Genomic DNA, 14,031 nt, shown 5'->3' on the forward strand with positions numbered 1-14,031 from the left:
CAATGCCACCTGTGGATCGTGGCCTCCCAGATACAGTACCACCGTATTATTTGTTCCTGTTTCAATCAAGCATCCAACTTCTTCATTCTTCTGGTGCATAACAACCAAGTATTTATAAACTGAAATATATATTTTTTATTACAGATTATGCATTAATCCTTTGTATTACAGGTAAAGCATTACACTGTGTTGTTTTTTGAAATTATGTGTGTAAATTAACAATCAGCAAACTTTCTGTAAAGAGCCATATAGGAGATATTTTAAGTTTTGCGGGACATTTGGTTTCTGTCACAATTATTCAACTCTGCCATTCTAGTGAGAAAGCAGCCATAGGCAATATGTAAATAGGTGGGCATGGCTGTGTTTCAATAAAACTTTATTTATAGACACTGAAATTTCCATTTAATATAATTTTCACATGTCACAAGACATCCTTTTTTATTTTCTTAACTACTTAAAAATGCAAAACCATTCTTAGCTCTTGACTGGTACCAAAACAGTCAGTGGGCCATCTTTGTTTAGTAGATGATCATTTACCAGTGTCCGTTTTAATGCGTCAGGCTCAAGCATACACAAATGTATATTATTTCATATTACATTCATCTATCCTTTACATTACAGCTAAAGCACTACGTTAGTTTTTGAAATGGATGTGTGTAAGTACTAGCAACAAAGGTTTTTGTAAAACAGCTTGGTAAAAATATTTAATATAAAACAGTTTTTAGTGCTGTGCAGATCTTTACTTGTAATGATAAATATATACAAGAGACTATGGTTTTCCCAACAACTACCTCTGAGAATAAAGAAAGAAGGCCATATTAAAAAGCAAGCAAAAGAAAGAGCAAGCAAGCTGCATTTATGGTTAAAATTGTTCAAGACAGGCAACAATCCTGATTGGATAAAATTTGGTGCCTTTTTATAAAACTCAGAAATTCTTGTCTTTTTTGGTAGGGAAAATCAATCCTGGCTTATCTGTAATGCAAAGCTGTTAGGTGATGTTTGCCATTCAGTACTTCTGGGCTTTCAGATGTGTGTTATTTCTTCCAGGCTTGGGACATGCTTCATGTGCAGCAGAGTTGAGCTGAGGTTTAGTGAAATATCAGAGTTGTTTTTCTTTCTTTCTTTCTTTCTTTCTTTCTTTCTTTCTTTCTTTCTTTCTTTCTTTGTAGAATGTACTGCCTATAAGTTTTATTTACTTATCATCAAGGCGAGCATTACAAAATGTTTCAAAAATGAACCCCTGGGTCTGAGTACAGTAGGTGAATCTGATGTCATAGATTTCTGAGCCTTTGGCATTCCCTTCTTTCCCTCCCGTGAGCTGGGAAGGAGGGTAAGAGTGGATCCGGCAATGTCAGGTCTCAGAGGAGGCATCAGAATTGTGCTGAACCTGAGAAGTGTCCTTTGTCCACCTACTTGGTAAACTTTCCAACCACGTAAGTCTTGATCTGGTTTCTCAACTTGATCAGATATAAAGATTTCCTGGCTGACTTCAAATCTCCTTGTCTTTCCCTAGTGACACAAATACGTGGAGTCTCTGTTAACTCTGTTGTCCTTGGCTGGACAAAGCCATTGCAGCCTCTGCTTTGAGGCCACTTCCTGCCTGCTGCCCTAGGACAGATGCACTGGCTTTCAACTCCCCTGCCTTTAGGGCTTCCTCCAGGGCTGTGGGAACATCTGAGCTCTCTAGCCAGTCCATCTGGAAGTGGGGTACTGGGTAACCCAGGGTACTTTGATGCATCCCAAAGCCCTAGATTTGTACTGGGTGACTTCCAAGGTGATACCTTTCCAGAGCCTTCAGTAGGTTCTTTTTTTCCTGTTCTGGTCGTGTCTGAAGACACCAAACCTCATTGTCAACTCCAGAAGGAGTTGGCTTCTCTTTCACTCATCCTGTGTTATAAACCCTTCTTCATCACAGAGCTGCAAGCCTCAGGGGCCTTAAGGTCATAGGCAGAAAAAGTGTCTTCACTCTGGGAAGACACTTGGATCTAAGCAATTGGAGCTCAAATGGAAGATGAAGTTTAATTTGGCAAATCCTTTCTCTACACAAAACTGTGCTTTCAGACACATTGTCTTGTGTCATTATCTCTAACTCAGAACGATGAGTCTGAAGGAGCCTGAAAAAAAGAATAAGATTTAAAGAAAGGAAATAAAAGTCAAGGTTTAACATTTCTATTTACTTACCAGATTACAAATATGGTTGAAATGACCTTATTTTCTTCCAGTGTGAAGGGAAGCTGAAATATGAATACTGTTCAGTAGTAAAGGGATCCACACAAGTCTGTATTATCTGCACTTTGGGGTGTGTACCCACATGTAATAGAATCGCCCCAATTCACCCACCATCTGTCATAAGGTCAGAGATTATCCTGAGATCACGTCAGCATGAGCTCACAGATCCCTATGCTCTGTCCCAGTTACTTGGGCTTTCCATTTTTTCTCTTCATGGTGTCAAAACCTCTTACCATGATTGTTTATATTCTTGTTTTCATTTTCCTGGAACCTGAGGAAAGCTGGCCAATTGCACCCTTCCCTCTTTCAGCCTAGCCCTTTTAGCAAATGCCTTATGCCCTCTCTGTTCCTAAGGGGTTGGTGCACATGGAGAGTTCTTGCCTGGCTTGTGCATGGGATCAGCCTCAATCTGAGTGGTGTGTGTGTGTGTCTGTGTCTGTGCGTGTGTGTGTACATGAGTGTAGGGGCAGGTGTGCAAAAGAGGTGATTCAGAGGTAGAGACAAGTGATGGGGGAATTCAGATAGGCTTAAATACATAATTACTGTCTACTTCTCTTCAATAGACCTCTCTTGAGTGCTTTGTATAAAAACGCAATGACAATATATTTACAGGTTAATAATCTGTTTTAAAGAAAAGAAGAGGGAGGGATGCTGGATGGCTTGTGGGTAGAAAAGGAGTACTGTATGTCTGTTCACCTTTCTTACGTGGCCAGGACCAAAGGATTGTCTGCTATTCTCTTAATCTCTCTTCCTCTCTTCCCCCTTTTAGCTCAACAGAATTCACCAAAAATCCATGAAGGCTGGTGGGCGTACAAGGAGGTGGTCCAGGGAAGCTTTGTTCCAGGTAAAGACACATTTATTCTTGTCATTTTATTTTTAAGAAAAGAATTTGAATGAAATAGAATATTATTTCCAGAATTTTGCATTTGCTACATGGCAGGAAAGGTATCGCCAGAAGCAGCAGGGTTCCTCTGCCACTGCAGGTGAATGCTCCATCCGGGGAAGGTTTGTTCAGGAGTGGCAGTTTAGGCAAGACCACCTTTTTCCATCTGAGCCTACCTGCCAAGGCCTTTCCCTCTGCAGGTGGCTCTTCCAGGGAGAGGCCAGGGGAGGACAGAGTGTTGAAGCTCTGTCTGCTGGAGTTCAGTGAAGCGAGAAAGAGCCGTCTTTGAACATTGATGAAACAGGAAGGCTGGAAAGGCTGACCATGACAGTGAGGCTTGCCGGGATGCATGCTGTCACTGATGTCACTTCAGTAGCATCTGTGGTCAGGACTTAGCACACTGAGCCAAGCACAGGCTAAAAATAACAGGCGGAGTGGATGCCGTCAGCATTGGGGGAAGAGAACTGAAGACAAGGCAGAGCCAGAAATTAAAGCCATGACTAGTTTCGAAGGAAGGTGGAGAGTTCTCCTGTCTTCCCCACCACTCTCACCTCATCCCTCTGCTGTATCAGACATCCCTCTGCTGTATCAGACATCCCTCTGCTGTATCAGAGAGGCGAGAGAAAGAGCAAGATTGGTAAGGAGAAGGATGGAGGGGAAGGCAGGTGAGATATGTCAGAATATTTCGAACTGCTGAGATGTGGGAAGGTAAGAAAGAAAGCTCTTGAGAGAAGCGAGTATGGAGCCCCCACTTAGGCCCTAAGAACAGAAAGCTCCAGTGTCAGTGGAGATCTTTGTAGTTGGTGGCAGGTGGGAAGAACAGTGCCCCTGGTTCATTCTTGGCTGCTGTATGGCCTGTGCCTGTTCTTCTGTAGAGTTCATTACATCACCTGTGCAGAGCTCAGCAAGTTGTTAAAGCCCTTGGAGCATCACTTTCTCGGTTGTGCCGTGGGACAGTAATACACGCTCTTGGGGCTTTCCAAGAAGAGGAAACAGCTTGGTGGGGGAGAGTGGTTGACCCACAAAAAAGCCAGCTGGCTGCCAAATAGCCTCATAAATTGATATTATTAACTGCACAAATTTACTCTGGTACATTTATCCCTTGGCCTAGTGGGCATAGAAACTGGTCTTGATTAATTCACCCAGAAACGATCAGGTTTCTAATAATAATCTTGGAACAACTTAATTGACACGTGCTATATTCATATGGTATGATATAGATACATGGCATTTTATCCATAACAACTGGAGACATCCCTTTCCAATGGAGTGCTTATTGTGTTTCTAAGGAATCTGCTTCCCATATTCGAGACATCCCAGAAGTTGTGTTTATAATGACACTCATGTGCTTTGTGATTTTGGGAGTAGAGCCACAAAGGGCATTCCCTTCAGGTTATAATGAGTCCTGCTAAACTAATAATATCCTCTGTAGTGACTGAAGTGTTGATGGATAATATGGAAGAGGCGGTGCAAAGTTTTGCTCTTCTGCCCCACATTTTATTTTTGATGTTTTCCACTCTGTTGACACATTCCTTCTCTACATGCTTGCAAGGTCCTCTTTTGATTTGGCAGTTGCTTCTCAGACAGCCACAGGAAAGAAGTTTTATCTTTCCTTTTACGTGTTGATTTAAAAAAGTCAAACTTCCCCTCATTTCCAGCTTTATATGAGATACAATGAATAAAACCTGCTATATGGTAAGCAGTAAGGTGCAGAGGTCTGAGAGTGGAATCTGGAGCCAGGCAGACCTGGCATTGAGTCTGGGTTCTATGGCTTCCTATTGGTAGTTCTGTCAGCAAGTTGCCTGCCTACTCTCAGATCCTTGGGTTATCCATCTGTTAAAATGGAGATAAGGACTCAGTCAGCCTCATGAGGTTTTGTGAGGATTAAATTAGATAATGCAGATAAGGTGCTTATGGTAATGTGTGGTGCATGGTGTGAGGCAGGACATATCAGTTGTTCTTGATATAACTATTACTATTTTATTGGTAGCAATGTAGTTGGATATCTGATACTTCTCTGCTTCAGAAAAGGCAGAGAGCCATAAACTGGAAATATAATAATGCAAGTGAAGGTCTCTCATGATGCGTAGAACATGGGGGATGCTTAGTAATTGTTCCCGGGATGGGTGAACGCAACTGGTCTGGATGCAGTGGCCAACTGAGAAGTGACTTGATCATCCTTTGCATTGAATGGTCTCAAAGCCCTTTGGCTTCCTGGTACAGAAGACTGGTAGCTGATGATTTTACTTCCTAAACTTTGGGGCACTCCACTCTGTTAAAAAAAAGATAAGAGTCATGAGAATTTTTGAATTAAGTAATTGGACCTGAGGCCCTAACATCTGACAGACTCCAAATGACCTACTTTATCTAAATTGGTGCTTAGGGCAATAAAGAGACCCTTTATCTCTTATTATCATTGCTGAATGTAAGGTTGACAGTGTTCCTTGATTTGCCACTGGGATTTTTTTTCATGGTATGGATGTGTGAAAGAAAAGAGAACTCTGTATGACGAGACGATTTGGACAAGTTTTATTGCCCTGTAAGTTCTTTACAAGAGTATCTAGAAATAATTGTCAGTTGGCATGACAGTTGTGAATCTGTGATTTCAACAGCTTGTGGTGCATAGAAATATAGGACTTCTCTAAGAGTGGCAAGCCTGGGGTTGATTTAGCACAAGAATAACCCACTTTGGTCAGTTCAAAGCACCTATGGGGTAGGCTCCTAGTGCTGAGAACCATGTATGGGGCTGTTGATAAAGAGGTAATGGGTACACAATTATTATTCAAGGGTGAACCTACTATCTCAAGAGGAAGATAAGCCATAAACCCATGACTCAGTGTAACAAGGCCTCTAATAGGGTCTAGAGAACATGTAAAGGAGCCTGTAAAGTGTTGTGATTCTGCCTGCCTGTTGACTAGTAGACTTCGTTTACCTGCTCAAATCCACACCTTCATCTAGCCTCACCCCTAACTACAGCCTACTTTGCAGGCAGAGCCCCAATTTGATTTGTGTTCACTCCTCCCAGACAGTCATGGCTCAGAAGGAGTCCTTCCCCAGCCCCAGAAAGTTACTCTTGATTAATATCTACCCCAATCATGGTGATTTCATATTATTCTTGAGACTGATGGATTTAGACATCATGATGGCTAATTTCCTGCATCAGATTGGATGGTCTGCAGTACCAAGATACTTTGTCAAACACTATCCTTGATGTCTCCATGAAGATTTTTTTTAGATGAGATTACCATTTACAACAGTGGAGCTTAACTGAAGCAGACTACTCTCCCTAATGGCAGTGGGCCTCATCAAATCAGTTGAAGGCCTTGAGAGAAAAAGACTGAGGTTCCCCCAAGAAAGAGGGAATTATGCTTCTAGAACCTTTTGGCCTCAAACTACACCATCTCCTCTCTGGATGTCCAACCTGCCAGCCTGCCCTGCAAGTTACAGATCTGTCAGTGTCCACAATCAAATGAGCCAATTCCTTAGAATAAATCTCTCTTTACACATAGACACATACATACAGATGGGGTGCACGCACACACACACACACACACACACACACACACACACACACACACACTATTGGTTCTGTTTCTCTGGAAAACCCTGACTGATTCACTAATATAAACATAAGCCTGTGGTAAACAATTCTACCCATGGTGGGGACAAAAGTTATACCAAAGATGGTAAAACAGAAACTTGGAATGAACCCAGATCTTGTATGGCTTACTTAGCATTAAATTAACCATGGAATTGCCTCAACATTGATTTTCTTAAGTGAGATAACAGACTCCTTACTGTTGGAGCTGTTTTGAGTCAGGCTTTCTGTCACTTGCAGCCCAAAGCATTCTTCCAGATTCTGGATTCTCAGTGGAAAAGGAGGAGAAGGGGGAGGGGGACATCAGAGCAAATAGCACTGGCAGAGAGGGGTGGAAATGCACCATGCATACGGGCACTGTCTATAGGACAGAGCACACCATGGAGCTTGATATGTGAGGAGGCCAGAAGGGGGCCTGGCTATGGGACTCTGTGTTTTGTGTTCAAGAGCTTAGACACAGTCCCTTTAAAAGTAGAGGAATTATAAGACACCCCTAAGCTCTAGAGAGACACAGTGATGTGTATTTTAAAAAGCCAGCTATCAACAGGCACATGAAAAGATGCTCAATGTCGCTCCTCATCAGGGAAATACAAATCAAAACCACACTCAGATATCACCTCACACCAGTCAGAGTGGCCAAAATGAACAAATCAGGAGACTATAGATGCTAGAGAGGATGTGGAGAAACGGGAACCCTCTTGCACTGTTGGTGGGAATGCAAACTGGTGCAGCCACTCTGGAAAACAGTGTGGAGGTTCCTCAGAAAATTAAAAATAGACCTACCCTATGACCCAGCAGTAGCACTGCTAGGAATTTACCCAAGGGATACAGGAATGCTGATGCATAGGGGCACCTGTACCCCAGTGTTTATAGCAGCACTGTCAACAATAGCCAAATTGTGGAAAGAGCCTAAATGTCCATCAACTGACGAATGGATAAAGAAATTATGGTTTATATACACAATGGAGTACTATGTGGCAATGAGAAAGAATGAAATATGGCCCTTTGTAGCAACGTGGATGGAACTGGAGAGTGTGATGCTAAGTGAAATAAGCCATACAGAGAAAGACAGATACCATATGTTTTCACTCTTATGTGGATCCTGAGAAACTTAACAGAGACCCATGGGGGAGGGGAAGGAAAAAAAAAGAGGTTAGAGTGGGAGAGAGCCAAAGCATAAGAGACTCTCAAAAACTGAGAACAAACTGAGGGTTGATGGGGGGTGGGAGGGAGGGGAGGGTGGGTGATGAGTATTGAGGAGGGCACCTTTTGGGATGAGCACTGGGTGTTGTATGGAAACCAATTTGACAATAAATTTCATTGTCATTTTTTCATTGAAAAAAAAAGTCAAGGAGAGGTAAAAAAAAAATAAAAAAATTAAAAAATTAAAAAAAAAAAAAAGCCAGCTATTGGGGCACACAGGTAGCTCAGTTGGTTAAGCACCTGACTCTTGGTTTTGGCTCAGATCATCATCTCAAGGTTATGGGATTGAGCCCTGTGTTAAGCTCCACACTAAGCATGGAGCCTACTTAACATCCTCTCTCAGGGTGCCTGGGCAGCTCAGTCAGTTGAGCATCTGGCTTAGGCTCAGGTCATGAACTCGTGGATCATGAATTCGAGCCCCGTGTCAGGCTCTGTGCTGACAGCTCAGAGCCTGGAGCCTGCTTTGGATTCTGTGTCTCCCTCTCTCTCTGTTGTCTCATTCTTGCTCTCTCTCTCTCTCTCTCTCTCTCTCTCTCTCTCAAAAATAAAGATTAAAAAAAAAAAAAAAAGATCCTGTGTTTCCCTCTCTCTCTGCCCTCCCCCTCCTCTAAAAAAAAAAAAAAAAAACCCAGCTATGACTATAGTAATGGCTATGTATACTGTATTTTGAAAAGAATAGCAGAGGCAAAAGGATTCATGAGGTGATTTTGTTTTGTTTTTAATGTTTATTTTTGAGAGAGAGAGAGAGACAGTGTGTGAGCGGGGGGGTGGGGGGGTGCAGAGAGAGAGGGAGACACAGTATCCAAAGCAGGCTCCAGGCTCTGAGCTGTCCGCACAGAGCCCATCACAGGGCTCGAACTCAAGAACTGTGAGATCATGACCTGAACTGAAGTCAGACGCTCAACTGACTGAGCCACCCTAGCGCCTCAAGGTGGTTGCTTGCTTGCTTGCTTTCTTCCTTCCTTCCTTCCTTCCTTCCTTCCTTCCTTCCTTCCTTCCTTCCTCCTTCCTTCCTTCCTTTCATCATCCAGGCAAGAGATGGCAAGCACCTGTACTAATACTGTGAAATAAAAAAAAAATCCTAAAAACAAAACCCCAAAACTGGGTTAATCATGTTATGGAAGGATTCAGCATAGGGTTTGTTTAGTGACATTTAAAGTATATCTCTCTTTCACACATGTAGATAACACATTTATCATTTAGCATAAATATACACATTTAACACATTTCAGAAAAATTTGTGCCAAATACTGTCTTTTCACATTCCATTTATCCAAAACAGTGGGGGAATCAGGCATTCTCTATGGAGGAGGCACTATGCTGGGACCTGGGGTTTTAAAAAAGAGATGCCCTCTGGGGCACCTGGGTGGCTCAGTCAGTTAGGCGTCTGACTCTTGATCATGGGTCAGGGCTTGATTTCATGGTTCTGGTCATTAGACTGAGCCTCGAGTTGGGCTCCGTGCTGAGTATGGAGCCTGCCTGGGATTTTCTCCCTCTGTCTCTCTCTCTCTCTCTCTCTCTCTCTCTCTCTCTCTCTCCCTCTCTCTCTGCCTCTTCCCTATTCATGCTCTCTCTCTCTCTCAATAAATAAATAAACATTTAAAAAAAAATAAAAAGGAGTTGGCCTCTAACTTCTTTCCATCTAGTGGGAGAGACAGTCACTAAAAGTACTAAGTAGCTTCTGACTCCCAACACCTGCTTCACATGGCAATGTTTGGATGGGAAGTTTCTTTTTCTCTGGTCAGACTAGGACATCAGAGTCAAGGGGTTGCTTCCATTTTAAAGCTTTAAATCATGACACTGGGGGTATATATTTTTAGAATTTTATGAAACCCTGGAGCAGGTGAAGAACCTCTTTTCCATTTCACCACCTCCTAAGGGTCACTCTCAGGTTGCTGAATGTGAGCTCTTGAACTCACTCATTCTGCGGTCTGTCTCTGGACGCCTGCTTTCAGCATGGCCATACTTGATTCTTGGTGGATAAAGACACAAAGAACATTCCACTGTGGCTTAAAGGAGCCGAGGATAGTGACAGAGAGAGAGAGAGAGAGAGAGAGAAATCTCCATCATGCTATAGCACTTCCAGGATTGCCATGGAGGGTGTCTGGGGCTACCCAGTTCGAGAAAGCACAGAGGGGACTTCCCAGCAGATGAAATGCCTGGACTGAGTCCCCAAGGGTAACATGTATGAATGATTCTGCTAGGGGAATAAGGGAAGAAATGGTGTTTCAGAAAGGGGAGGAGTCTGGGAAGAGAGGGGCTCACTGTGCAGATAGCTCAGGGGGAGTTAGGGCTGAGGAGGGCAGCAGGGGTCCAGTCATGGAAGGCCATACCAGCTGTCAGTGTAGATGTTACCCTAAAGGTTTTGGGGGGGCCAAGGGAGGGATGAAAACTAGTGCAAGCTTCAGAATGAGGGAGATGGGAGCTAAGATAGGAGCAGTGGGGGCTCTGAGGAGGGTCTAGCCTCCAGGGACAGGAGCCTCATGTCCTTTTACCCCTACCCCTCCAGAACATAGCACAGACGTTGCATACAGCCGGGGGGGGGGGGACCTCCACGTTTGCTAAATCAACTTGGATCAGAACAGAGGAGTTACTGCTCCTTGAAGCCAGGTGGACAGCACCAGCAGCAGCATCAAAATAAACACAGCACGACAAACTATATGGGCTGTATGGACTATAAAGGTGCATTGGGAAAATCTCCAGTTTCCCACGTGTGTCCCCTCCTCACATTTTACTGCTGACACTTCTGGTCACCAAATGTGTGGAGGTTTTTTTCACACAGCAAGTAATTCTCCACAACGCCAACTGATTTTCTTTTAATTTTACTCAGTTGTAACACTTTCTACCTGGAGTTAGTGTCGGATCCCACAGCTTAAGGGCTCAGTCCCATGAGACTGCCACCACCCCACTGCAGATGCCAGTTACACATTGTATAGGTCCCCAGGTTACCCACAACTTCTGCCTGACTGGGCTACAAATCAGAAGTCCCCACCATCTCTTCTTCCAGTTCAATTAATTTTGCTAGAGTGGCTCACCGAACTCAGGGAAACACTCACTTATATTTACCACTTTATTAAAGGATGTTATAAAGGATACAGATGAACAGCCAGTTGAAGAAATACACAGGGAGAGGAGCTTCTGTCCCTGTGGAGTTGGGGCGTGCACCCTCCTAGTACGTGAACGTGTTCACCAGCCTCGAAGCTCTCCAAACACCCCGCCATGGGGATTTTTATGGAGGCTTCATCAGGTGAGCACGATCGATTGCTAACTCTATTTCTAGTTGCCCTCCACATTATGGAGGAATTGGTGGGGTGGAGAAGCTGAAAATTCTAAGCTTCTAATCATGGCTTGGTCTTTCTGTTGACCAGCCCCCATCCAGAGGCCATCCAGGAACCCACCTTAATTGCCTCATTAGAACCGGAGATGCTCCTAGTGCTGGTATCTCTTGGGAATGTGGAAGGGTTTCAGGAGCCCTAGATGTGACAAATAGGCTTAGAGGTCTGTCCCAGGCAGAAGAGTGCACCTGCATGAAGTCTCAGAGGCACGCATGCGTGAGCATGGCGTGCATTAGAAACAGAGAAAACTTCACTGTGGCCTGAGTGTACAGTGTCAGAGGCAAAGTGGTTTGAGACTGGAGGTGGTCAGGAGCCAGATCACACTTGGTTGGGCCACACTTCAAGTTTCTGCATGAGGATCCTGGAACAATGGAAGGAGAGTAAGCAGTTGTAAGCAATTCACTCTTCCTCGGAGATCCGGCAAGCACCAAGGAATCATGAAAGTGAGTTTCTAACTGTCTGAATGATGAATAGAGAAACTCAAAGCTTCATTTCTGATCATGGGTGGGATTAGGAGGCTGCTTTGGCTCACTGGTAGAGCCAGATGGCTCACCATGTTCTGGTATATTCTTCAAAATCAAGTAGAGATGGTTCGCTCAGGACAGTAAAGTCTCCCAGCCTGCACAGCTTCTCACCTCTTCCTTGTTGGGGAGTTTTAAAACCTCAAGATTGTTAGAAGATGACAGTAATAATATCTGTTGCTGGCATTACCTGTAGTTTAGCACTGATACCTAATTACCTGCGTTGTTCCAAATGGCCAGGTTTCTTGGCTTGGGAAAGGCTCCTATAGACATGGGTAAGGAACGTGAGCTCTCTTTTCTCCCTGCAGCCCTCCTAGGGAGGGAAGCTGGGTGGTGGGTGTTTGGTGACGTGGGGTGACCTGCCAGGGGTCACACCTGCCTCTTATTCCTCCATAGAGCAGATGGTGTCTATATTTGTTTTCTATTGCTGCATAGCCAATCACCATTCATCTAGGAGTTTAAATGTGTGTAAACAGACACGTATTTTATTGTCTTGCAGTTTCCATGGGAGTTCAGGCATGGCTCAGCTAGGTCCTCTGCTCAGGGTCTTATAAGGCTGTGAAAGGTGTCAGTCCCGTTGCTTCTCATTTGGGACCAAGCTCACACAGGTTCTGGGCAGAATTCAGTTGTTTGCAGTTGTAGGACTGATGCCCTCAGCTCCTGTAGGCTGGCCCGTCTCCACGGTTCACAGCATGACCGACTGTTTGAAGGCCAAGAAGAAACTGTCTTGCTTTGAATCTCTCCTTTCTCCTCCGGGAAGGTTTGGACTCTCTTTTAAAAGTTAGACCTACCCAGGATACTCTCCTTATGCTGATGGAGGGCCTCATTCACATCTGCAGAGTCCCTTCATCTCTGACATAACACGTAACGTAGTCACAGGAGTGAAATTATTCACACAATTATTCACACAAATCCAATTCATGCTCAGGTGGTGTGTGCACCAGCAGGTGAGAATCTTGGGGGCCATCATGGAATTTGGCCCCACCACCTTGACCTTCATTCCTCTACATGGTAACCAGTACCGGGCTGTGCCCCTCATTCCTTCATATGTACGAGGCTGCTAAAACGCTCATTCTAAACCGATCACAGTTGAAGATGAAATAGACATTGTTCTAGGCTAACATCTCCAAAAGGAGAGGTGAGAAATAATATTTTTTGGATCAGATATTGTTTCTGTTGCCTTTCCATGAAGAGTATCCTCAGAAGAAAACCAAAGCTAGCTTCCCCCACCCCGCCTCTGATTTCTCAGCCAGTGCTTCTAGATTTATAATCAACGGAAAGTGTGAGGGAGACAGACGGAAGGATTTTATACAAGACTCCCAGGTTTCTGGCTTGGGCAACTTGCTGGAGGGTGGAATTGTTCCCCATTGCGGACACAGGAAAGAAGCAGTGAGGTGGGCAGGACAAGGCTCGTAGAGGCTCCCAGTGGACAACACCCCTCAGGGGCTCATCCAGGCGCCACCCCGAATTTCTCTCCAGCCATTCTCCCCCTGCTTTTATCTCCCCTGCCCTTCTATCCTCCAGCCGCAGACTCTGGCTTCTGATACTTCTCCCTACTCAGACCTCCGTCCTTGTGTTTGGCGAGCTTGCCTTTTGGCGGCTGGCTCAGACTCAGCATTTGCCTGCCACCATCTTCCCAAGCTCCCACTCCACTTCCAACTGACAGGCTCTGTTGACACTGGGGTCAGGTATTGCTCAGGCTTTCTCCCCTCAGGAATTCGCTGCATGACCACGCCTGCCCCACTCAGTCTCCTGCGGAAGGGAAGAGGATGCCACAGCCCCTAAACGTTACCTGCCCTCCAGCATCCTTTAACACACCCCAGTTGAGTATTGGATAAAGTCATTGCATTGGTTTCACATGACTGCCTTAACAAATTACACAAGCAGTGGCTCAAAATGACACAGTAATTATATAATTATTAGCATTCTGGAGGTAGATATTCTAAAATCAAGCCCCTCTTGATATGTCACTTTGACATCAGTTTCTTTGCTACAAAAGTATGTGCACACCTTTTTGTTTGAGTGTAAAATTTCATTTTAATTTCTCTGAGGTAAAACTCACATTTTACAGAGTCCTGGTTCCATATTGTTTGGTCAAGGGAAATAACCCTCTGCTGTTGGAGGCAGTCGCTCCTTACTGTGTATGTTCGTGTTTTATCTGTTTCATTTGCTAGAGCGGGGAGTGGGTGAGTCCACACAGCAGTGCTCTCCCCTTGGACTCTGCTTTGGTCATTACCAATCTTCTTTCTTCTCTGGGTCCCG

General features: G+C 44.3%; 1 protein-coding gene across 4 annotated transcripts in view; it reads left to right on the forward strand.

The window, feature by feature from the left end:
• Positions 1-14,031, forward strand: part of CA10 (carbonic anhydrase 10) — a 488,580-nt gene that overhangs the window by 77,790 nt on the left and 396,759 nt on the right. For all 4 annotated transcript variants that reach the window (XM_053212276.1, XM_053212275.1, XM_027034159.2 and 1 more), the window contains one exon: positions 2,999-3,073. In XM_053212276.1, coding sequence (XP_053068251.1) covers positions 2,999-3,073 — 75 coding nt within the window. The remainder of the gene's footprint in view (positions 1-2,998; positions 3,074-14,031) is intronic.

The sequence above is a fragment of the Acinonyx jubatus genome, chromosome E1, assembly GCF_027475565.1.
Source record: "Acinonyx jubatus isolate Ajub_Pintada_27869175 chromosome E1, VMU_Ajub_asm_v1.0, whole genome shotgun sequence".
NCBI lineage: Eukaryota > Metazoa > Chordata > Mammalia > Carnivora > Felidae > Acinonyx > Acinonyx jubatus.